Source organism: Chionomys nivalis, chromosome 1 (assembly GCF_950005125.1).
Source record: "Chionomys nivalis chromosome 1, mChiNiv1.1, whole genome shotgun sequence".
NCBI classification, from domain to species: domain Eukaryota; kingdom Metazoa; phylum Chordata; class Mammalia; order Rodentia; family Cricetidae; genus Chionomys; species Chionomys nivalis.
Genome location: NC_080086.1, coordinates 30,950,737 through 30,976,586, shown reverse-complemented (window position 1 = coordinate 30,976,586; position 25,850 = coordinate 30,950,737). Strand labels below are relative to the sequence as shown.

Here is a 25,850-nt window from a genome sequence, read left to right as displayed (position 1 = left end):
AAAATAGGGAACAAATGGTCAATGTCTCAAAGGGTCATATGAAATGAAAACATTTATTAGGAGCACAAACAGGATGAGGCGGGTCCTGTTCTCATTCATCCAGAGCGAACTGCTGTGCTGTGCTAATGGGAGTCAGTGGGTGCAGGTGAGGGTGTGCACTGAAGTGACATCTGATACCGCCTCTAATGGCCGCTTGATTGGCTTTCCGGGTTCCTACTGAAGAAACTAAAGAATTGTTGCCATTATCAAGTTCATTCAGTTGCTCACCCTTGTCTGTATGTGCCCACACAGCTCAGACATGGGCTGGAATATGGAAGGTTTGCACTCCTCAGTCTCTCTCAAGGAACTGAAAGAATATAGGAGACCGGTATCTCACCCCCAGAAAGTCTGTTTTCTATGGAGAACTGTCCAAGCATGACACGGGGAAAGGGCAGTGCCAAGCAGACCTCACCCAGTGCGGCAGGAGGTCTCAGTTAAACCCAAGGATTGCATAGACAGGCAAGAACACGTGCTGGGGAGCCTTCTAAGGTCCTGTTTCAGGGGGGCGCTCAGCAGGCTCCCCTTTTCTTACCTCCAGGAGAGATGTAGAAACAGTTGAGTTGAGCTTCACGTACCACCTTGCCCTTGAACTTCCCCTCCGTTTCCTCAGACAGGTGACTGGAAAGTGGCTGGTATGGGGGCGTGGACGGCTGAACGAAGGCTCGAATCATTGTGACTTGCACTTGGCTACTGGCTGCTAATTTCACGACTAAACAATTATCCCACTTGTAATTTCCCCCCTGTACTTTTTAAAAACTCAGAACCAACTTCTGTGACCTCCTTCGAGGGCCATAAAAGCTTACAGGGCCCTAGCGCTCTGCTGTGAACTCCGGCTTCAACTTTCAGGTTTGGGATTCTGAAAGTGCGCCTCCTCTCCCGGTTCTCTGCGGCCTCGGTCTGCCTGTGCCGCTGCTGTCAGACCTTGTGCAGAGACAAGCCCTTCCCAGTGGAGCCCTTGGATGGAAATGTGAGGCAAATGGCTTCTGTCAGCCTGTCAGCTCATCACCTCCTGAAGGCCTGACGAGTCCTGGTCTTTGTGTATCACCACGAGCTGTCTGGCACAGCCTCTTGTGTGGAAGGGTGATAGGCCTGGTGGGGGTGGAGGCCTGGGCCCACGATGCTGAGAACCGGAGCTGGAATGTGCACTTCCATGGATGCACAGTGCCGCTGAGCTGCAAAACTATTTTAAGGAGAAGAAAGCACAGGCCCAGTCCTCTATCTTGGTGCTCCTTTTAGTAGCCAGGAATGCTGGGAAATTTGTGTTTTATCGTCCCCTCCCCTTGCCTGTTTAAACTTATGTTCAAGCTAAACGTTAACTGGGTAAAGACAGTTTTTCAGATGATCCTAGTTGAATGGTAAAAACCATGTTGCCTCATAGATAAACCTCCATGAGGTACTAAATCACAACCCTGGTATTTCCCTCATTCCACTTTAACATTCGAGGGTTTTCTGTTGTGTGCCCTAAACCTGTGTGTCAGCATCTCATGGTAATGAGATGTCAGAAGGCTTTTGTTCGTGCCAACAGTTTCCCTGGCATCCTGCCCTTAATGGAACTGTAGTTCTGTATGTCAGATGTCACACAGGAGGAAGAATGGCACCTGGAATGCTTGTTAGTATAGTTTCCCAGGAAGACACACATTGCCACCTTCTCTGCCACTGGGCTTTAGTTTCTGATTGTACCGTGAGTTTCTGACTTGCCATTTTGGAAAATTTAGTCCCCCAAAAAGGAAAGATTTCACTGTGGTCAGACGGTTCAAATGGTCTACCACACCTGTTGTAGCAGAGACAGAGAAGTTAGGTTCATGGGACTCAGTGCAATCCATGTAGATTCCTCACTGGCTGACTGCTAGTGATCCGTGTAACATGTAGATTCCTCACTGGCTGACTGCTAGTGATCCATGTAGAATCCTCATGGACTGAGTGTCAGTGATCCAGCCTGACCTTCCAAGAACACGAGGACAGGGGTCTAGGGATTCTGAGTGGGGAGTGACTTCTGGTAGATGGGAAGTAGCCGTAAATCTCAGTTTCCAGAGTAACATTTAATCTTGACGCTAAGGTCTTATTTTCATGTGAAAGCACTGAGCACATTGATTTGAAAACATGGATGTTCTCGTTTTTCCTAGATTTGTCACAGTGCTGTGGATGGATGTGTGTGTGTGTCTCCATTGCAGAGAGTAGCCTGGTTGAGAAAGCCTAGGGTTTCATCTTCATTTGCCCCTTCCACATGTAGGTGTCTGAGGTCAAGGTTCTGCATACACCGTGGAGTGATGGCTCAGGGATAATAAGAGCATTTTCTGCTTTTCTAGAAAGCCAGATATGGTTCCCAGCACCCACATCTGGAAGCTCAGCTACCTGCAGCTCCAGTTCCAATGGATCTGACACCCTTTCTGGCGCGTGTGTGTGTGTGTGTGTGTGTGTGTGTGTGTGCGCGCGCACACACACACACACACCGTTTAAAAGGATTCTGCGTGTGCTTGATCAGTTCAGAAATGAAGTTTAAAGCCTCAGTGCTGACTTTGGCAAGTCGGTGATTGCATTCATAAAGCTTCTTTTTGATACCTGCCTAAACTAGCTTTAAAAAGACATTTCCTGTGCTTTTGGATATTTATATCAGTGCTGTCCTAAGGGAGAAAGCTCGTGTCTGGGCACTGGTGAGATAAATGAGAAAAAAAAAGTGTTTTTAGACAATCATAGCTATCTTTAAATAAAATATAACTAAATGCTTTGAAAGTTTAAATTTTTTGTTTTCCTTTAAAATACTTTTTTTGCTAATTTTCATTGCTGTATCTAATGATATTGCTGCTATTTTCAGTGAAGTTTGGTTTTTTTAATTTATTTTTTTTTATTTTCGAGACAGAGTTTCTCCGTAGCTTTTTGGTTCCTGTCCTGGAACTAGCTCTGTAGACCAGGCTGGCCTCGAACTCACAGAGATCTGCCTGCCTCTGCTTCCCGAGTGCTGGGATTAAAGGCATGCACCACCACTGCCCAGCCAGTGAAGTTTTTTAATGTTCATGTAGTTTGCCTATTATTTATATGATTATTTGCCTATAAGACCAGGATCTCAACTAGATATTTACAAGTGTGCCCTGCAACTGTGTTAGCCTCCACCACATACTAAATTTAATAGACAACTTCTGTGAAAAATGACTAAATGAATCATTTGCAGCCATGCTGCATTTCTGTTCACTGCTGAATGACCACACCATAGTCACACCTAACTTTTCAACATTTGCAGATTGTTTTGCATGGCCATTTTAAAATGAAATTTATTTTTAAAATATATTTTTCTAGTTCCCTATCCTAATAACTCACTGCCAATTTTTCAGTTAACATATTCTTTAAAGACGGAGAGGGAAGGAGATTTCTAGGCATAATTTGAGCATCAGGTTTCTGAATATTTAAAAATAAAGATGAAATGTGTTTGTGAAATGTGCAAATGGAATGTAGAAACAATGAAGTCTCAAAGCCAAGAAGTTTAGAAATCCTGATCTCGTTTTCAATCTGTAGCCACTGTGTAAGCAGCGCTCACCAACCGCCTGTCGAGCCAGAGGCTGCACATTAGGGAAGCAGGCTTCAGTGTGGGCACAGACTCAGCGGCCCTTCCAGGACAGATGCTTTTCTTTTTGACATGTAACTCCAATGACTGGTTTCATTTATTTAATAATAAATTGAATAATTCATTGCATAGCTAATTATATATTGTCCTCTAAGACAGAAAGGGAAGTTCACCGTGTGACTGTGAAGATGCTTATGGCTTGTTCCATGTGTTCTTTTTTTCCAGTGTCCATTTATGGAATTTGGTTTTATGATAAGGAAGAGTGCCAAAGAATTGCAAAATTGATGAAAAAGTAAGTATTAAAAGGCCAAGTGTTTCCTGGTACCCAGAGCTTTGACTCATATCTCTACGTATGTGAAGCAACACTAGCTTTCCCAGGAAGTGGTTCTCAGCCATTATCTTCAACAAGATCCCCAAACACTGGACACTGCTCGCTATTCTAGGCCCGCCATCTGCATGAGGTGCCTGATTATTCTCCCCCACGTTCTGTAAGTGGTTAGTTCCATGTGGAGGTTTTCTTTGGTGTTTTCTTCATTTGTCACTAGGTAGTATTTTCTCTGGATGTGTCCATCCATGAAAAGAACATTCAGAGTCGTCCTGAAAGGCTGCCCCCAACCTTTAATGCCCTCCACTTCCTTCCTGCCCTTTAACAGCTTCCTAAACTGTGTTTGTAATTCAGAATCCCCAGTGCCTCAAACACCAAGTTCTCATTTCTGGGAAAGTCAGAATCCGTGTTAGTTTAGTAATCAGTGCACAATTTCTCCCACCCTCTCTTTCTCTCCCTCCCTCCCTCCCTCCGTCCCTCCGTCCCTCCCTCCCTCTCCCCCTACCCCTTCTCACCCCTTATTTGTCTCTTCCTCACATGCTGGCTCTGAGACTCTCCTACATCCTATCTGACTTTCCTACTCTGGGCTTCCCTAGTTCGCATCTAAAGGAGACCCAGGTGAGACTGGGGGACTGACCAGTTATGGACTTGGCCGCTCAGTTTTGCCGCTGTTTATGCAAATGGCCAAGAGCCTCAGAATGAAGTGAGTTTTTACAGCTGGGTGTCTGCCTAGTGCAGCTGATCCCCATATGAGTGTGGTGCTCTGTCTGCAAAGAACTAGAATTCATTCCAAATCCAGGGGCACTGAAATGGAAAGATGACCCCCTCCCCACTGAGAGGAAAAGATGACCCTCCCTGCCCCCAACCAAGAAACTGAAAGCCAGGGAACACATTCTTACAAAGAAAATTTACTTGTTAAATTCTTGCTTGTGAGAGCTAATTTTAGGCAACCAGCTCAAGTCCCAGATGGTGATTAAGTGTGCTCAACTGGTATTTACCACCATAACAACTAGTTCCTTAAACATTTCTTGTTGTTGTAAATTGTTCAAGGGATAATAATAGCTGGATTTCATATGGATTAAAAAATACCCTGTCGCTCAGCCAAGAGGTCACGGTAAGCTGGTAGCATCTATAGTGACTGCCCAACAGCTCAGGCAGGAGAATGATTGATTTTTACCAGCAATGAGCAGTTGATTCGTGAGGACTCAGATCCCTTCTCTAATTAGAATAAACTCTCCCGGTAACTTCCCAGGTCTTACTTTACCATTAACTTCATGGCTTTAACAAAAGAATTGGAGCTGAAATTCAAAGCAAGTAAAGAGGAGGGTTTTGTTTTTGTTTTGTTTATGTTTTCCTGCAGCACTTAAGACCATGTGGTCAGTGTTAGCATGGGACCTTTGCAGTACCTCCAAATTGCCAGAGAAGTGCAAGATGCGAGGTGGTCCAGTCCACCTTGCTTGACCTCCAGGTATTTGGGGAGGAAGAAAATCTGTGCCATGTTGGTCATCCCTGCTGAATGTTTGTTTCTTGTAAGACTTCTCCCACGGTCAACGGCAGCTCCGCTACCGCAGTGTGGAAGCAGCTGTGACTGCTATGTCCCACAGTGAGCAATCTGTGTTTGCCGTTCTCTTTACAGAAACGGGTGGGGCAGGCTGTCACCCCCAGTCATAGCTTGCTCACTCCTACCCTGAATTTGCCTATGTGGCCAGTTGACTCAAGACCTCATCTCTCATTTTCTGTTTCAAAAGCCTGAGGAGCCTTTCTGAGATGGCCCTGATGGGATGAGAGCACTTGGGAGAACACTGGAGTGAGAGCGTTGGTTTTGACTTTAGTTTCCTGATCTTCATTTCCCTTGCTGTTCCAGCCTCACTCAGTGCGAACAGGCCTGTCATGGCGCTGGAGCAGGATCCTCCCCAGTGAGCCTGAGTTCAGGAGAGGGTAGAGAAGTAGATATCTTACAGATGCTCACAAAGGCCAAGGATGAGTACACAAAGGTGGGTCTCTGTTCTTCCTTGCGGTCATACTTCACCACAGCGACAAGATCGTCACTGAGAAAGACTCAAGGCTCTGCAAAAGCCAGCTGGGGGGAAAAGAGAGGTTCACTTTTAGTAGGGCTGTAGACTGTCTTCTACAGTAAAATAAAAGATAGTCCAAGAAGTCAACAGCCTCCACACAAGCAAATCGTATTCAGTTAGAGGACTTAATACATTTACAGTGGCAACATGTAAATAAGTCATGTCTTCATTGGTGGGGCAGCCCATAATCCCAGAATCTGGAAGCTGAAGCAGGGGGACAGTGAGTTTCCAACCAGCCTGGACTACATAGTGAGATTTATCTCAAAACCTCAAAGCATGGGCCCCAGCAACATGGCTCGGTGGACAGTGAACCTGCTACCAAGCCCTATGACCTGAGTTTGATCCTTGGGATCAACATGATGGAAGGAGAAAGCTGACTTCCACAAGTTGTCCTCTGACCTCCACACATGCGCTGTGGTACCCTCCCCCATGAATAAATGAAAGGTAATAAAAACTGCTAATCAAAACAAAAGGCATAAAAGTAGACGAGCAGACGGACGTATCTGCCCTGTTGTTAGCTAAGGATTAAGAAGATTGAATGTGGGGGCTGGAGAGGTGGCTCAGTGGTTAAGAGCACTGGCTGCTTTCCCAGAGGACCCAAGTTCAATTCCCAGAGCCCACATGACAGGTCACAGCTGTCTGTAACTCCAGTTCCAGGGGATCTGGCACCTTTGCATCAATACACATAAAATAAAATTAAATAAATAAAAATTAAAAATAACAATAAAGATTGAATGTAAAGCTGTTAGTTCTCTTAAGTCCGAGGTGATTTCTAAATAAATGTCACTGTTTTCTTCTCCTTTTCTGGAACAGGTGAACTGGTAGAAAGGGGAAAATAGGCAAGAAAGAGCAGCAGGGATTGGGAGGGGAGCTATAAAAACCAGCAGTGTTGACTGGAGATAGAGCAGGGGTCATGAAGCAGCCGTACTTGATGCTAAAAATTGGTTATGAACATTTAGGATACTGTGAATTGTTAGAATTGAACATGTAGGATACTGTAGACTGTTGGTATTTATACGTAGTATCAGCTAGACAAACAGGAAAGCTGAAGTACAGAATTCAAACTGCGCCTCAAACCACACCCCAAGAAAAATCTCAAATGTGTAAGAAAATTCAGGTTCCAGAAGAAAACTTACTTGGATCTTTTTGCAATCTAGGAAAAAAAAATTCTTTTTAACTGTGCCTTAAAACTCAAAATCAATTCATTTCAACTAGATAAAAAATTAATATGTTGAAAGTTTTTTAAAAATATATAAAAACAACAACAACAAAACAAAAGGCTGGGCAGTAGTGGCGCACACCTTTAATCCCAGCACTCGGGAGGCAGAGGCAGATGGATCTCTGTGAGTTTGAGGCCAGCCTGGTCTACAAACCTAGTTCCAGGACAGCCAGAGTTGTTACACAGAGAAACCCTATCTCCAAAGACAAAAACAGAACAAAACAAACAAATAAAATGAAATGTAACAAATGAGAAGAAATATTGACACCTAAAAACTAAGAAGTGGGTTAAATCCCCTTAAAATTGAAACATAAAAGATTAACACTTTCTAGAGAAATAAAATAAAATTGAGGGGAAAAAAATCTTAGAATTTGGAAGATGTTAGGAATATTTCCTAACTGAGCCTCTCTGCTGGGACAAAGAACTCCAGTCAAACCAGATAAGACCGAATCAAAAATGCCCATGTTTAATGAATGTCACACTCTTGGGTGGCTAGGAGCATGGGGGGAAATGATGAGACAGGCGGGAGAGCACATGCAAAACCCGAAACCACGTGTTCCTTCTCTGTGCGGCTGCCTAAATACGCTGTGGGAGTGGTCACAGTTCATATGTGGAGGTCAGAGGACAGCTTTTGGAAATCAGTTTCCGCTTTTTGTCTTGTAGGTTGAGTTCTAGGAAGGAACTCAGGTCATTGAAGGTTCAGGAACTAAACTCGGGTTCTGGTCCCCTTTTCTCACTAGCTGTATCATAGGCCTCACACTGGTAATATTCTGTTTACATTCTTCTTGTTATGTGAACTCCTGGGCTCTCTGGGCTTTCTATAACATGGTCTTTGTGGTGTTCTATAAGGACTTAGAATGGACATCTGCTTCCTGAAGGTGCCTCCCTGCCTCTCCTCCCCTTCCCCACTCACCCAAACAAGATCAGACTTTCAAGGTTATTTTCAAATCCTATCTGTCACACGAGTAGTGCCCTACCTAACCAGCTAGAGGTAGTTGGTTCTCTGATGAGCGTCGGCCACGTTAGAAGCCTCCTCCCGTCTGTGCTGGCACCGCACATACATGCATGTGGGCATGTGGGGCACACACAGACTATGTGCAGACCATCAGTAGAATGGGTCTGGTCTGAAGAAGTGGAGAATGGGAACAGTAGTAAGAACACAGGATTTTTCCCTCAGAATTCTTCTTATGAAAGGTGTCTCCATTTTTGGACATGTTAAGAAAGACATAGTGAAGATGTTATGAAGGAATTTCATGTCTCTTGGTAAGGCTTAAATGAAAACTTCTGAGATCCCTTCTGTCTCTGGAGCTTGCTGGGGAATTTAGTCTTATTTTTAAATTAAGCTTTCTGATTTAATTGAAAAGTAAAATTTGTATAAATGAAGACATGCAACATGATGTTTTGATGTATACATGCATTGTAGGATGGCTAAATCAAGCTTACATACATAGCATTTTTGCGGTGAGAAAACTTAAAATCTCCTCTCAGCCTAGAAGAGTTGTGCTCTTCTAGATTCCACATGTAAGTGACGGCATGTGCTATTTGTCTTTCTGCTGGCTTGACTTCACTTAACATAGCTTTGTCCACGTGATCACAAATGGCAAGACTACTTTTTCCTTTTTTGAAAATTGAATTCTGTGTGTGTGTGTGTGTGTGTGTGAGAGAGAGAGAGAGAGAGACAGAGAGAGAGAGAGAGATTTCATTTACACATTGATCTGTTGACACACATTTAATTGATCCATGTCTTGGCTGAATGCTGCAATAAACAAGGAAGTACAGATGTCTCTTGGACATTGCAGTTTCAAAACCTCGAGTTCTGTGCCCAGAGGTGGAGTGGGTTTGTTAGGCCTTCTGATATATATATATGTATGTATGTATGTATGTATGTATGTATATATATATATATATATATATATATGGAGAGAGAGAGAGCAACACTTCATTATCTTTTGACTTTTTAAAATTAGTTTTATTTTATGTGTGTGCACCATGTGTGTGTGTCTGGTGCCCTTAGAAGCCAGAACTCCTGGAGCTAGGATTATGGGTGGTTTGTGAGTGCTGGGATCCAAACCTGTGTCCTCTGGGACAGCAACAAGCACTTTTAACTTTGAGCCATGTCTCCAGCCCCTCTTTGAGCTTATACATTCTACCTGGGATGACGTGAGGTCTCATTGTAACTTTGATTAGCATTTCCCTGTGATTAGGGTTGTCATTTTGAGTTCAGACCGGGCTGTGTAGTAAAACCCTGTCTCAAAAAAAAGGGGAGGAGAAAAGATCTAAGGAATGATGTACAATGAGAGGCAAAGTTACCTCAGCGCGTAGGAAAGGTAGGGGAAAGTCAGTTTTCTCCGTTTAAAATAGACAGTCTGTAGAATTAATACCATCGTCTTGTAAATGGCAAGAGGGGCTAGTGACTCCTCTGGCCAGCACTTTGTGAGTCAGTGTCTTATGTGTTCTTGCCTTGCTTTGCCTGCCCTGCTCCTAGGAAGACAGCAGTTGACCCATGCAGCGACACCGCCATCACTGTCACTCACTTGAGAAGAACGTAAAAATAACATTGTATGACTTGAAAGCAATTCCACACACTATTCGATCCTAACGCCTAATGGCCAAAGAATTGACAGAACTCTTGAAAAATGTAGGTAGACTGTTGTGTGGCTGATCTACAAGACAAGTGCACATAGTGGCACCCAACCCAGACCTGTGTCCTCAAACAAGAGGATGTGCTCCAATAGCTGGAAAACCCCTTGGTGCCTGCCACTCCTGCTTTGGCAGACGTGAGGCATTGACTGGGCAGCTGAAGCAAACACTACAGAGTCTGTAGCATAGAAGGTCCTGTTGTATTGATTTATTTGATTTTTTAACAAAATAAACTGCAACATTATTGCCAGGCTCTTTTGTTATGAGTCCTACTGTTAAGCCATTGCACGGTTGGTCAGATTAACAGGTGATAATGAGTCAGTATTTGAAATGATGAGGCTTCTCTCATCTGTTTGTGCAATTCTGATTTGTAGTTTGTGGCTCAGAACACTTCATCTAAATTATTCTGTTTATGCAAGAAGCCATCTACGAAATAAAGATAGTGTTAGCAATTTTTAAATCAGCAATTTGGGACAGCATTTCTTGTGGCCCACACAGGTTTAAATGCTTGGTTTAAACATTTGTAGCAGCCCCCCGCATACTCTACTCTCTATTATTTCTGTGATTTCTCACCATAGAAACCTATTAGGCTGGTTGTCTTAAAACTACTTCTTAAGCAAACAAATAGCAAATAGCCTTCCAACTGTCCAAGAGCGTGTGAGTCCTCAGCGCTCACTGACGTTAGTGCTCGTATTTTAGGGCAATGAATTACACACACACACACACACACACACACACACACACACACATTTGTAGTTCTACTCAAATACAGTCAAATATAGTTCCCATCAGAAAAGTAGAAGAGATTATCCTTCATGCATCTACCAATTAGATAAGCAAGAAAGGGGGTAAGAACACTAAAGCTTCTTTTATTTCCATCACAAATGAAATGTTTGTGTCTTTTCTATTCCAGTGTAAGAGTTGTTCTGAGCCAAAACAGATGACCAGCTCTTCTGCCATCTGTGACAACCCCAAGCTTATCAAGCCTGTGCCCGTGAGACCCAGTAGCAGCCAGAGGCTGCAAGAGCCCCCACCCAACAAGGTATGAGGCTTCTGCTTTTTGTTTCCTTGTTTGTTTGTTTTTGTTTTTTTAAAACATATTTTTCATTTTGGGAATTAAGATATAATTGCATCATTTTCCCCCTTTCCTCCCTCTAACCCTTCCCTTGTAAACTCTCTTTGCCTTCTCTCAAATTTGTGGCCTCTGTTTAATTCCTAAATATTATATATTCCTAAATATATAAGTACAACCTGTTCAGTCCAGGTCATTTATTATGTATATGCATACAATGTTACTCATATATACATGTTTTCACGGCTGACTATTTGGTATTAGATAGCTAATTGGTGTGCTCTTTCCTGGAGGGGAGACAATTTCTCCTGCTCCCAGCATTTCTTAGGTACCTGTAGCTCTTTGTCTAAGAGGGAGACCCCCGAGGTTGCCCCCTTCCACGTCAGCTCTTTGTCTAAGAGGGAGACCCCTGAGGTTGCCCCTTCCACGTCAGCATGCCTCTGTTGCTATCATGCCACTGTTCACGAGAGTTAGGAAATGGAGACAGCTAAATGTCCTTCAGCTGACGCATGGATAATGAAAATGTGGTACATGTACATGATGGAATACTGTTCAGCTGTAAAAATCTGAAATCATGAAAAATTTTGGTAAAATGTTTAAAACTGGAAAAGCTAATATTGAGTGAGTAACCCAGACCCAGAATGACAGATGTTACATGTTCTCTCATTTGAGGCTTCTAGCCCCAGATCTCCCAATCTGGGTATACAACCTGGAGTAACTACAGAAACCAGGGAAACCCTGTGCTTATCTGGGGCCCCTCTGGGAGTCTTAGAGAGCTTTTCCCACATACTGCAGGGGAGGGCCTGGCGCTTCTGAAGGACACCCAAGGTCAGTGGACAAGGGGAGAGTCTTGTTTCACTGTGCGTCCAAACTGTGGGACACGGGTGCTCTTCCTCAGGGACTATTGAATTTACCACATGCTGGGCTTGTGGCTCGTGAGCTGAGTGAGACTCCTTAGAAGATCATATATTATTAAAACACGTGTCTGGAAAGACAGATGCATAAACCTCTGGGTCTGTATTCTGGGCTAGGTGGCTTCTCGGGCACGGGAGGAGCAGCCACCATGGCAGCGCTATCAAATGTAGCCTGTCTGAGCACTACACTGTACCAGTGACGCCAGCATGGGTGTGCAGCATGGCATGTCTGCTCTGGATTAGCTTGGGCCAGGGAGTAGTCAAAGCCCTCCAGGCCTGAGGCGGTATGTGAGTTCTGTGCTATTCAGAACAGGATAGGTGAGACAAAATCTGCTGATGAGCAGGGCCCATTGTTGCCTGTGAAGAAAAGGTGTCTGTTCTTCCATCGTTACTCCTGCGTAAAGAGGTGGTTTGCAAGGAATTGGTTTAAATCATTTCTGAAAATGAGCGTGAGCCAAAGACATAAAATGGCTTGACTAAATCTTGTTTTGAATTTTTCAAAAAAGAAGTATTTCCTAACTTATTTTAGCTTTCCGTTACTTTCCATGAGAATTTATTTCATTTTAGTAGTTAAACCAAGCTTGTACTTTGACTTTAGAGCGGAGCTTCTGTTTTTAGGCAGAAGGTGTGGGGCAGGAGGGCAGGAGTGGAGGAGTGGAGGAGTGGCCAGGCGTTGTACACATCTGGTCCTGTGCATTAGATTAAAATCCTCATTTCTTTCTAGCCTTAGCTCTCTACAGTTCTGTGGAAAGCGACCAGGAGCCCAGAGCTCTTACCGTCTGCTTGTTTCTAGTACCTTTTGTTTTCAGCGAGCTAGATGGACCCTGGCTGTAGAGACGACTGTAGAGATTGCACGTGTAGCGTGTGCAGTCTTGGGCTATACAGTGTCATTTGTCCCCTAATCTGTGAGCTGCAGACCCCTCAAGGATCACATGCATGTCTTATCAAGTGAGCAGAAACTGGTGTAACGGCCTTGGGGGCCGGGAGGGGAGAGTGCTGTGGAGATATTAAACATGTCAGAGGCCTCAGGCTTTTCAAGTTAATAAATTGCACCTCTGTCATTGATCCTTTGTAAACAGAAGAAACCATCAGTTAGCTGAGTTATACTTCACGGTCTCCTGCTCCCATAACCAAACTATGTGAGCCTATTTTTGGATATCTTTTTCTTCCCCCCAGACCTCGGACCCTGAGCCCCAACACTTATCTTTGACAGCTCTGTTTGGGAAACAAGACAAAGCTCCCTGTCACGAAACTCTGAAACCTTCCCAGACCTTCGTCCACCACCATCACCACCACCTCCACCACCACCAGCATCAGCAGCAAGAACAGCTTCTAGTTCATCAAGGAGTCACATGCTCCCTGCCCTGTGAAGAGCCCAGAAAGCTCTCACTCCCTGTGGAGAAGCAGCTATGCCCAGCCATTCAGAAACTCATGGTCGGGAACACAGGGCTGCACCTGCTGCCACAGCACCCTGAGCAGTGGCCCTGTGAACGTGGCAGCCCCAGTTGTGTGGGGGGAGTTCCTCCTGGTCCTGTCCAGCTGGGGTCCCCCTGGAACGGTAGGACTGCCTGCTGTGCACAGAGCACTGCCCGCTGTGCCCAGAGCACTTGCAGAAACCACAAGCTACTAGAGCAGCTTCAAGGTGCCTCTGGGGTAGCACACAAGTGTAAGCCCTGTGCATCTGCCAGGCTGCCTGCAGCCGCTCAGGTGACTCCGGGCCAAAATGCAGCCCAGACACAGCTGGTGTACTTCGGCGGTCACCTTCCTCCTCCCACACCGGGACATGAAGCTCTCAGGAAGGAGCAGTGTGCACTGTCAGCACACGCGCTGCCCTTCTCTGGCAGCCAGGAGAGCAGCCCCAGTGTGCTCCCCACTCAGGAGCTGCTGAGAAAGCTCCAGGCTGTACATCAGGAGCAGCAGCTCCAGGCAGTCCCCCGGCCAGCCTTAGCAGCCAGGTTCCCTTTGTCAGCCCAGGGCTCAGGGACAGAAAAGCCCTTGGAAGCCTGGGCCAGTAAGACATCCAGCATGGAGAAACAGGCTCCTCTTCTGCAGGTAAGTATGTACTGGGAGATCGCTGCCATAGTAATGCAGTGGGCTTTGCTCTGCTATGGGGAGCGTGAGCCTCATGGGTTTCCATCAAGAACAGCTACCCACAGCCCCCTCAGTGTGTCTCTTTGTCTTTCACCTTGCCTGGAAAGAGAAGCTTCTGTCATCTTACAGTCTGGTGTCCTCTGCCATTTAGAGGTGGTTGTAAAGTTCAATCTTTACCATGTCATGAGCCCTGAAGACCAGCCCAGATGTGACTATGACGACCCATGGCAGTTGGCTCTAGCATTTTGGGATGGAAACACCTGACTGATATTGTTTTCATCCTATAGTTGATTATTGCTTGCTCTTTGACTCGATGCATGATTTTGAGTGCTTCCTACATACATGTTAGTCGCCACTTTACTACACAGGAGTAGAGAAAGCGGACTCCGCATCCAGAGGCCACGACCTTGCAGGTTCCCGAAGTAAACAACATAGCAGTAAAGGTGTTGCTGTTTTTATCACCTTCTAGGTGATCAGTATTGTGAAGACCAGGCAGAAACAAGTATACCAAGGGAGCACAGTGTCATTTCTAGAAATAGCGTGTCTTTCTGGGAGGATAGTGGTCTGTACCCGTCAGCACCTGGGACAGTCAGAAGCCAGAAGCCAGGGTCTATTGATCATCTGCCTGTAGTGGCATCTGAGGGTCTGACCAGCTCTGTTTCCCTTGGGTTGGCACAGAGTCCCTGAAAACGTGCTGACTTTAAAGATCAGAAAGTTATCCCTACTTATTATATATGTGTATGTGTGTGTTTATGTAAATATATATATATATATACACACACATACACATATATAAAAGACCAACAGTGACATATATACATATTATACACACACATATAATATGTATATATGTCACACTGTTGGTCTTTTTGATATGTTTTATCACATAGTAGCTCCTCAAAAATTGTTCACATTTTTTAAAAACAAAGGCCCAGGGCACAAACAGTGTATGTTTGGGTGTGTGAACCAGGTCAAGGCATTCATCTTTATGAAATCCCAGATGCAGGTGCTTTCTGTTGCACACTGAGGCTTTGTCCTCACTCTCAGTCACTGCAGGGTGTTGGCCCCTTTTAAATGGCTGCTTTCATTTCTCTTCAGTGATTTAAAATAAGAAAACCGGGGCTAATAATCAGACTTAAATTTCTGCATATACAATTCTTTGTTTTTAGTTCTCACAAATGTCAGGAACCAAATAAGGAGTGTGTGCATTCTGCCAGCCCACGCTGCGCTCCTCCTCCCTCTGGGAGCATCAGCTCTCAACACCTCTCCTCGGGATAGCAAATAGGAACACTAAAAGAAACAAGAGCCTGGCTTCCTCTGGGCCGTTTTCTGCCCCAGAGATGCCAAGGGAGTGATGATAAAATTACAGCCACGTCTAAATTGCTGCCTCTCTGCTTCCTTCTCATGAGTGTTGGAGTGCTTGGAGGCTGAGAAATAAAGTACTTTCTGTCACCTGAGTTAGAGACACATGGTAGCTGTAGGAGTCAGTCAGACCCAGTTCAGAATGTCACTTGCATAATTGGGAAAGCCATTAGAAAACTTAGTTTTAGACCTGCCAGCCAAGGGAATTAGATAGATTCAGCAGACAGATGGGTGGTCAGGGTGCTCCAGGCTCCATGTGCCCGCGCCTTGCTCTTCATCCCATGATCTAGCCCCTCATCTTCACCCTTTCCCTGTCCCCATCCCCATGCCAGCCAGGAGAAGCAGAAGGTATGCTCTCTGTAGATAAACAGAGAAGGACCAGAGGGGGCAAACCCACAAGTCACAGTTCCTCCTAGTCCCAGGGGAGGTGACTCCTTGAAGAGCCAGGGTTGGGAGCTGTGTGTGCATCTGACGAGCACATGCTGCCACTCCCACTGATGAGGGGACCTCGGAGGGCAGGGCAGCCGATGGCTGGTGCCAAGCAAAGCCGGCAATCCTAAATGCATGTTTCCTGAAAAGGAAACTCTCACCATGTGTCTAGCTTCATACACAGAGGTCATGGCATCACAGGGGGTTCCAGGGTTGTCTAGTAGCCACTGAGGGTAGAACAGGAACAGATCTGTCCGCCGTTCCCACCCACAGGATCTGGGATGGTTCCAACCGAGCACTCCTCTGCCACCATTGTGAACAGGGTCTTTTATCATTGGAGCTCCACTTTGTGGGTTGTTTCCTAACCCTGTCTTGTGTGCATGTCTTTGCTGTAAGCAGATCACCTCAGCTCAGTGTGTCCCTGCTCCAGTGGCTTCTCTGCTGATGCCCCCTGTGGTTTTCACACAGTCTACCTGTGCCCCACTGAGGGAGACTGAATCCGGGGTCATGCCCCTAGGAGGCCAAGAACTTCCTGCTGCCTCCTCCAGCCTCCTTCTGCCCCTACAGAACTGGGAATCCTCCACCGTGGCCAGCAGGCCCCTCACCAGGCTGCAGCTCCAGGAGGCACTGCTGAACCTCATCCAGGTAAGGCTGTTGACCTAACAGTGGGCACCATGGCAGACTAAGTTGACTGATGCCTTCTTTGGACGTCATAAGAGAGATTTGTGACTTGGAGGAACGAGGCAGGCCTCCTAGCTACCAGCTGCAGAAGAAAAGGAAGCATGTGATGGATGCCTGGCCAGCCAGGGTACTCTGGGAGCTCACTCTTGGGAGCAAGCTCAGAGCCATCTTGGGCAAGCTGCAGGTAAAGCTGCACCATCTACTACTGCTGTGAACATAGCTCAGCTATGGTTTTGAAACCCACTGCCCACAAGAAGATGGAATGATAGAACACCTTATCAGCTCCGCCTTGGGTGTCTCTGCTATACAGTGATAGGAACTCATACCCAACTGTGGGCCATGCACTATAATTCACTCAATGCCTATAGAAACCCTATTAATACGGGCCAATGAGATCAGGTAAAGGTACTTGCCACCAAGCCTGATGACTCGCCTAATGGAAGAAGAGAGAATGTTGTCTTTTGACCACATGACCACATGCCTACACACACAGCCCCCCACACACATATGTACACATACACACACAGAATAAGTAAGTATAAAAAATTTAGACCCTCATATTTGATTCTACAGACAAGGAAACCGAGGCTGTGTTGGTCTGGTGTTGCCCTGAGCCCGGTTGCAGTGTTCACGTCTCCTGTTGTGTGGACCATGAAAATTAATGTTCCGAGAGTAGACCAGCATGTAACGGAGCACGCTTCCGAGTGAATGATCGGCCTTGGAAAGGGTCGTGTCTGAAGCCTCACAGAAGCAGACACCTCAGCTAATGTGTTTCAGAATCTTCTTCGCGTGGGCAATCTTGAAAGTGTAGTGCTCTGTTCGTGGCCGGGTGGCTGCCTGAGGGCAGGCCAGCCTCTGTGGTGTCTGCTTCTGTTGATGTCTAATCCCCATGAGTGAAAACATTTTTAAAATGGTGTTTTAGAGGGAACCCAAAGGACGGTGTCAGAAGGAAGCATCCGAGTCTGGGAGCAGAATGGCAGCCAAGTGTGAGCCCTCCTAACCTAAATGTGTTACTCATCCTAAATACATGCCGCGATAGCAGTATGGCCCACCTGCTCACAATAAGTTCATGAGAATTATAGAGCAAATATCTGCACTTTATTTACTGGAACAGTAAGGGAAAACCTAAACGTGTATTTAGATTTTAAAGACTCTTGCTTTTCCTGCCTCATCCCTGCCTGGTCACGTTAGCCCAAAGCCATGTGTTGTGACTTAGACATGTCACGCTTCTCCTTGTTGTGGATGCTGTCTTCCTGATATTGCTAAAAAGTCACTTGGGCATCTTTGTAGGAAAAGCAGAAATATCATCTCCTTCTTCATGGTGTGAGGATGACCCTGAGTGTGTCTGGGGAGGGAGGAGACCAGGAAGGGGAATGTAGGGCTGCAGAAGCTTCCACGGACTTGAGTGGGCGGGGGCGCCTCTAGAGTTAACCAAGAGAACCATTGCTTAGACCCAGAGTTCTCTCCCCACCTCAGTGAGACAGCGAGCTCAGAGACTTGCCTCAGGTCACGGGAACAGCCGTGCTGCATTTGGGAAGGTACCATGAGCCAGGCTGTGGGTAAAATCCCCATGAATGCTCAAAACTGCACAGACATGGGGGCAACCCGGAGGAATTTTAGGAAGGACCAGCCACCTCCTAAGCTGTTGCCAAGGCATTATGACTCATCCCTCCTGGCCCATCTGCACACAGCACAGCTGGCTTCTGATGGCGGGTTTGCTATCTGTGTCGGGTGCTATGAGCACATGGACTTCGCATTCGGACTGTAAAATTCAGCAGCTCTGTCCCAACCTTGCCTCCAGCCCCTTTCCATCCACACGCATAGGCCAACCCTGCTGGCTGTCAGCACAGACTGCAGAGGTAAGGAAGGCACTGAACCCGAGGCCAGTTCAGCTCCAGGCAGGAAGTCTTGGCTTCTGCTGCTCAAGTGACAGTTCCCTGGGCCTGTTGGCTTTGTTTTTCAGAACGATGACAGCTTCTTAAGCATAATCTATGACGCCTATCTCTTCAGTGTGACACAAGCGGCCATGAGGAAAGCCACGTAACCAAAGACCGTGAGGGTGGACTCTCTAGGTCCTTCCTGTGAACTGGTGGGACCAAACATGTTTCTTCCTTTTTAACAAAGTATAGTAATACAAAGTAAAATGTTTTTGTACTGTCGAATATCTTAGGGGTTTTTTGTTCCTTGTATTTGAAGAATCCCATCTTCCTGTATACAAATTGAGTGGGTAGATGATTCGAGCTCAGTTCATATAAGATCGAATTTTTCCTACATTTATGAAGCCATTTTAAGAAGAATTGGGCTCTTCATAAGAGGGGATGTTCTCAGAGCCGTTTATTAATAGCTCACGCTAAAGAGAGCAATTTCCTGGTGTTGAGCTCTGTGTGCCATGGTGCTCAATAACCACCAGGGGGCAATATTACCCCACAAGTCATCTACTAAGGGTTTCATTAGCTCTTAGAAGCAATGATGACTTTAACAAAGTCAGCCTTTCATTTGTAAAGCTCCATTCGGTGTGTTTCATCTGGGCCTTTGGAGAAAGACTCTTTCTGAAGGCGTTTCTGGCCAGTGTCCATCTAGGAGCTGTCACAAGAGGCCCAAGACATGAAGCGACACTCACATTTCTCAATGGCCCTGACAGCAGGACCGGCTGCTCTTGCTTTTAAACAGACACTCAACTCACATTTAGAAACCGTGCTGAAGGGGAGCTCGCATGAGAATAGGTAGTGACTGTTTGTGGGCAGAAGGTCAACGATTCTCCGAGCTCTGTGGAGTCCTCTGCTATGTCCTGTGCAGAGATTAGAAGCACAATCCTGGAGAAAGGCAGAAGAGCCTGGCAGTCCCCGAAGGGTGGGCGAGCGTGGAAATTGACCCCTGCTGAATATGCACAATGAATAAAGCTTCATGTTTTTACCGCCTTAGATATTCCTGGATCGTAAAAAGATCTTTGGGTTAGTACTTCCTAGAAGAACCTTATTCTTTCTATGGAGAGTTTAAAATGGAGGCCGGGATGGGGGTGCAGGTTTCCTTCCAGCTTCTGATGCCCAGACCAGGACCAGAAGCCTTTGGGCTTTGTTCATTTGTCCTAGCAGCAGGGGACACGACCTGTCCTGTAGGAGGGTAGGCAGGCTTTCCCCTAAGGAAGAGTGGCGTACTGAGGAGGAGCTGCCCTCTCTCTGGCCTTGCTGTGCTGTGCTTTGTCCCACATCTGCTGCGTCAGCCTCTGGAAGGGATGCTCCTGTATGTCATCCCACACTGCTGGGGGCCCATAGAAATCTCGCAAACACTCACCAGTGATTATACCTGCCTCCACAGTCTCATAAGGAGAAGGAAGCCAGAGAGACGTCTGTGCTTCTGTGGTCCTAAGTCAGTAAAAACAGCATCACTTTGGTAACATGTCTACTAAAATTGGAGCAATATTAGGCTGGGAATATGGCCCTATGGAGAACACTTGCCTACATAAGGTTCTGGGCTCAATCCCTAGCACTTAAAGAAAACAAACAGGCAAAAAAAAAAAAAATGGCCAATGACAGTGACCAGTCTTTAAAAATGTGGCTTGATGATAAAAGTAAACAAAATAAAATCATGGAGAACGTTTTAACATTCTATAATTGCATGTTTAAAAATGCTTCTGCAGCCAGGAAAGATGAATTTCATTGCTAACATTTCTGTTGTATTTGTGTCAATGAGTAGCTTTATTTAATGAAATTGTTTCCCTTTCTTCACATGAATGAGTAAAACTGTAGCAGCAGCAGCTGCTGCCCTTGGCAGAGCAAGCCACGATGGGAGGTCAGAGGGCATGCAGTCTTTTTAGACCAATGCTACAGGCGTCTGTTTCGACAAAATGGTGCGTTCTCCATTGTCCACTGTTCTAAGTCATCTTAAAAGCAACAAGCCAATTCCTTTAGACCAAAGACCTGCAGAACAGTCAGGATGGGTGCTTCCCTCCTTACCTCAGCAGGCCAGAGTTGCCTTCTACTCCGTGGACAGAGGAAGAAACAGATTAGAATGGTTTTCTAGGCACCCAGGACTGAACTTCCTGTGTAAATTAACATTTCCTCTTCCCACGCGCCTCCTGAACCCAAATTCAGCTTCCACTTCATGGTCTCTGCCCCAGCAGCTGTTTTGACCTCCTTGGGTTTCAGGTAGAGCCTGGAATGCTGTGGCTAAGGCAGCTTCATCCGGTGCGGTGGGTGTCACCCTGCAGAGCCAGGGGAGTCAGGTGGCCGGGAGTGGAAGGTGGAGCATGAGTGGAGACCCTTGGCCCTGCCTTCAGCTCCTGGACAAGGCTCTTTATGAGACCCCTTATTCATGAATTAGAGACCTCACGGAGTCCCGAAGACTAAAAAGTCATGGTCCAGGGCTACATGACAGTCATTGGGAGGGCCCACAGCTGCTGTGGGCGGGGGCTCTTACCATTGCCCTGACAGCATGTGCCTGAGGGCCACCTTGCTGTGTCCCCCTACTTTACTGATGCGGTGGAAGCAGTCTTGCCCCTTCTTTATGAAGGAACTCGTGAACCGCAGCGCTGATGCCACTGTATTCCTGTGCGCGCCCCTGGCTTGTTAAGTTCCTGTCATTGTGACAGCAAGCCTGAGATGAATCCGCTTGAAGGATAAATGTTTTCCTTTGGGACACGGTTCCAAGGGTTTCAGTGTGTGGCCGGTTGGCTCTGTTGATGTGAGATCTCTTGATGAGAGGTAGAAAGCCAAGGTGGAACAAAGCTTTTACCTTGTGGCAGCCGGGAAGCAAAGAGGAAGAGGAGGTCTGTGCTGGCCAGATCTGTGTCACCTTCACACAAGCTGGAGTCATCACAGAAGAGGAAACCCCAGTTCAGAAAAGGGCTCCCTGAGATAGGGCTGTAAGCCTCGGGGAGGACCGAGCCCATTGTGGGTGGTGCCATCCCTGAGCTAGTGGTTCTGGGTTCCGGAAGGAAGTAGGCTGAATGAGCCATGTGGAACAAGGCAGTAAGCAGCACCCCTCCGTGGCCTCTGCATCAGCTCCTGCCCCCAGGTTCTGGCCCTGCTTGAGTTCCTGTCTTGGCTTTCTTCAGTGATGAGCTATGATGTAGAAATGTACACCAAATAAACTCTTTCCTCCCCAGCTTGCTTTTGGTCATGGTGTTTCTTCATAGTCATAGTAACATTAATTAAAACAGGGTCCCAGAAATATCCCCTCCAAGGGTCTGCCTCCAAAGCCTCGTTTCCTTTCGCCCTGTCCACTGCCTCCCAGAAAGATCACATATTGGGGACCAAAGCCTTTAACACATAGGTCTTCGGGGGACATTTCAAATCAAAACTAGGGCGAGCAGCATTTTACTTGCCAAGTCAGGGAAAACAGTACTGTTCAATAGTTGTGTAGGCCCCAGATATCCTAAAGACCCACCATTCTACCTCGCCACTTAGACAAGGCAAGGTGGCCACTGCAGTGGGAGAACCTGTGTTTGCATCTTCAAGAACTGTCTGACATAATAGATAGCCAGTCCTGCTGCTTCTTAGCCACTTGCAACCAGCTCTTTCCAGCCCTGTCCAGAGCTAGACCTGTAGCTCCAAACAAGACCTCCCACCACCCATAAGGCTCGGGGAAGGTCTCGAAGAGCCAGAGACCAGAGTGAAAGGCTAGGAAATGCCACTGTGTGGACTTGATGGCTATTGCAGCCATTCCATCACAGCTCTAGGTACCCACACTGGCCCACCCCAAGACGTCCCTATCAGCAGGTCAAGGGAGGGGAGGTGCTCACGGGGCCCCACCCTTTATCTCTGAAATACCAGCTGTGATTGATAGACTCTGGGAGAGGGGAACCACTTTAATCATCTTTAGATGTGTACTCATTGCTGAGCCCAACAGGTACTTCCAAATCCATGGGAACATAGGTGGCCCTGGGATGTCAGGGAGTCACAAGGCAAAATGAATAGACCGGAACACAGATTCATTGGGAAGAGGGTTGGCAGGAACGATAGAAAGTGGCAGTAAGAGTGGTGAGCGTGCAACGCACACATGTGTGAGATTGTTTAAAAACTAATTCATAAAAAGATAAAATAATAGCGCATAAAGTATAGAAAACTTAGCATTTAAAGAGAGAGCAAGAAAGGCCCAGGGCAAAGCCGCCCAGGCTGAAGGAACTCCCTAAGGACACAAGTTGTTGGTGTCATTCTGCTTTGAGGCCCAGGGACAATTTCCTCTTGAGCAAGATTGGTATGAATGGGAACCAGTATACCTCTCAACCAGAAAACCCAGCCCTGAGCATCTTAGCCTGTCCTCTTCCCTCATGGGTATTAAAGAGAACCCACCGGTTTTGTATGGTTGGCTATTTCCCTGAGCCCTTTGTGTGGTGCTAAGGATAGGAAGTGTACTTAAAAAAAAACAAACAAGCACTCAGCCCTGGGCCTTGCTGCCTTCAGCCATCAGCCAGCCCAGGCGCAGAGAAGACAAGCCTGACTGGAGTGTTGGGGTGACACAGACAATGGGGTCCCAGGATGTGGGGACAAACCTGCTGCTCACACTTGCAGCAAAGAGCCCTTCCCCCTTCCGATAACGTCTGCTTCATCGAGACATGGCCTCTTTCCCTGTTTTCAGAGGACTCAGTTTGCTTCCCAGCTTTGGAGGGTTGAGTCACCGCTAAGGTTAATTTATCATTGGCAGCCAGCTGGTTGTAGCCTTGCTTTGTCATGTGAAGTTGGCTGGCTGCACATATCGGGAAGCCTTTCCAGTGTGGTGCTGAATACTTGACTTGCAGATTGCAAACGCTTGGCACTCTGAGCCTCTTACAATTAGGGAGCGAGAGGGGCGGTTACAGATTCTCGGTGTGTTTAACCCAACCTTGCTTATCCAGACAGATTTTTCACCAAATTTAGTTCTGAGTAATGCCTTCCAACAGCTTAGGGCTCCAAGAAAAGTACACAAATAAAAACCATGTGTGAAGACTGTGGTCTTAAACACCAACGGGGGGAGAACAGCAGATCACTGTTGGTAATGAATGTTCTCCAAGGGCCAGGCAGACAGCATGGGGGGCAGGGGGTACGCTGAGCCAGCTCTGGATGCAGTTTAGGCTAAGTCCCCAGAGCTACTGGAGATGGAAATGAATGGAACTCAAAGTCTGGCAAGTTGATGAGGGACACGGCAGAACGGAAGTAAAGGGTGTTCGAAATAGGCAAGAGAAGGGGTGGTGAGCCAATGCCAACAGTTTTCCTCAGAAGTGTGAGGACCAAGAGCAGAGTCCTAAGTGCTTGTGAAAAAGCCAAGGTGGAGTCCCACAGTCTTATGGGGAGAGTCAGGTGACACTGGGGGTAACGAGGGCCCAGCTCTACAGACACTGATCAACACAAGGCCAGTTCTTCTCTCTGGCCTTCCTAGCAAGTGGGCACACGTACCAGCCCCTCAACAGGTCCAGCTCCTTCCAGAGACCTGCCCTGCCCTCCAACCATCTGTCTGGTGTACACAGCACATGGGCACCCACACCATTCCAGGGCTTGAGACCAAGCTGGCAGGTCTAAGATCTGGGCTGTCACGGGTTCCTTATCCCAAGCAATGCTGTGCCAAGGGCTGTACAGGGTGAGAATGACCTGGATTCCGGTTCCACCTCGTCTCCTCCTCCACCACGTGAGTACAAGAATCGCTGTCTTGGGAGCGGGGTTGATTTCCATGAGCCTGGAATTGACACTTAGCTTGAACCACACATGTTTACAGTGTGTACCTGTGATCCTGTTTACAGCAGTTCTGCAGAATGTGTACCACTCGGCCTCAAGGGGGAGGCATGGCCCAGCTCCTCGTCATTGCCACCCAGAGTCTTCTCTTACAAATAGCTCATGTGACAGCTTTGTATTTTCTGCCCATGACACTTTTCTAGACTCATGGGTTTCTTAAGTTTATTCCCCCACTATGTTCTTCCAGTGCTTCCAGAGTCAGAGAAAAGAGCCCCACACAATATCCATAGACAATGAGCCCCTAAATCATAAGGGGCTCTATTCTGTGGCCTCCTCTTCATGTTCATGGCCATGCCCCATCAGATGCTGCCGTTTTATCGAAGTCAAACAGCCACGTTAGCTGAGAGGCAGCCATTCCTGGCTTTCCATCCTCCTCAGTATCTTTCCCAATCCTTCACTCCTCCTTTACTCAAAAAGAGTGTACCTGTGCATCCCCAGATATCCAGAGGACACACCCGTCTTCCCATCTGCTGGAAATGGGCTGTCTCCCAAGCTCCTTGCCACACACTAAGTTGGGAGTCGCTCCATTTGCTTGTGGTATCAATATGCACCCAGCCTTCTGTGCACAGGCTGTGGGCTGCACTGGAGACACCTTGCAATCCAGGACGGAGGAAGGTTGATTATAAAACAGTATTGCCAGGGTAATCATTATTGGTCCTGCACTATTGTGAAGAATGTGAAGCAAGAGGAGGCGGGCCAAAGGGTTCCAGGAAGAGGTGATATCTGAGCAGCTCATTGAAGGGGCAAAGGTTGGTGCTGAAGGCAGAAACCACAAAGGCAGTGAGCAGCAGCCACCCTGTTTGATGTGGGAGGGGGGAAGACAGAGTACGGACCACTGTGCTAGAACATAGAAGAGGAGGTGTGACTGAAGGAGGCCATCTGGACCTACACACAGTGGGATCATGTGTGGATTCTAGCAGAAAGGGATGCTCGGGTCCTCATCTTCTCTAGGATCCCTGGCAGCTGAGAAGGAGGACAAGCCCAAGAGAACATGAGCAGCTGTGGCGGTCAGACATCCGTCTGCGAAGAAGAATCCAAGTAAATCACCTTTGCATGAGACAGGGGAGGGGTCAACTGTCTCAGAGTTTGGTTTGTGTCTCTGTCTGTTAGTTCCGTTGCTTTGAGCCTGCAGGAAAACCTAAACACACACACACACTTCAAGTCATTTTCTCCATTTGGATAATAAGGTAAATTATAGAAGTTAGCTTGATTCGAGAAATAACCAGGCTAGCTAAAAGATAAAACAATTATATTTTTATTTATTAAAAGGGAAAAACTCATGAAGCTAGAACGAGATGTCCAAGCTCAGCTGTGCTGTGAAGGAACCACACAGAAAGAGGGCACCTGGGCCGGGTGCCAAAGCCACACTCTAACTTGGTCCCACCTCCTAAAGATAATTGGTTGGCAAAGATTCCCCATCACCAAATGTTGTGGAATATTAGTTTAAGACATGGTACATTCATTTATGCTGTGGAACATTTCTTTAATGATGCAAAGATGTGTTGCATTCTTTTAGGTTACATTTGTTTAACTCCGTGAAACTTGTCACTTTGCCTGTCTAAAACACCTGATTGGTCTAATAAAGAGCTGAATGGCCAATAGCTAGGCAGGAGAGAGAAATAGGTGGGCTTGGCAGGGGTAAGAGGAGTTAACTAGGGACTAGAGCAAGGGGTGAGAAAAGGAAAGGGAAAAAAAAGAAGGGTACCAGGGGCCAGCCACAAAGCCACACAGCCATCCACAAAGT

General features: G+C 46.7%; 1 protein-coding gene across 5 annotated transcripts in view; it reads left to right on the top strand.

The window, feature by feature from the left end:
- Positions 1-21,494, top strand: part of Dcp1b (decapping mRNA 1B) — a 43,698-nt gene extending 22,204 nt beyond the window's left edge. For 2 of the 5 annotated variants that reach the window (XM_057773611.1, XM_057773646.1), the window contains 6 exons: positions 3,821-3,887; positions 5,785-5,914; positions 10,768-10,896; positions 13,017-13,892; positions 16,122-16,367; positions 18,367-21,494. In XM_057773611.1, coding sequence (XP_057629594.1) covers positions 3,821-3,887; positions 5,785-5,914; positions 10,768-10,896; positions 13,017-13,892; positions 16,122-16,367; positions 18,367-18,447 — 1,529 coding nt within the window. In that variant the 3' untranslated portion in view covers positions 18,448-21,494. Of the gene's footprint in view, positions 1-3,820; positions 3,888-5,280; positions 5,389-5,784; positions 5,915-10,767; positions 10,897-13,016; positions 13,893-15,995; positions 16,368-18,366 lie in introns of those variants that run through there. The other 3 variants (XM_057773619.1, XM_057773636.1, XM_057773628.1) reach the window with 3 other exon arrangements.
- The last annotated feature ends 4,356 nt before the right edge of the window (positions 21,495-25,850 follow it).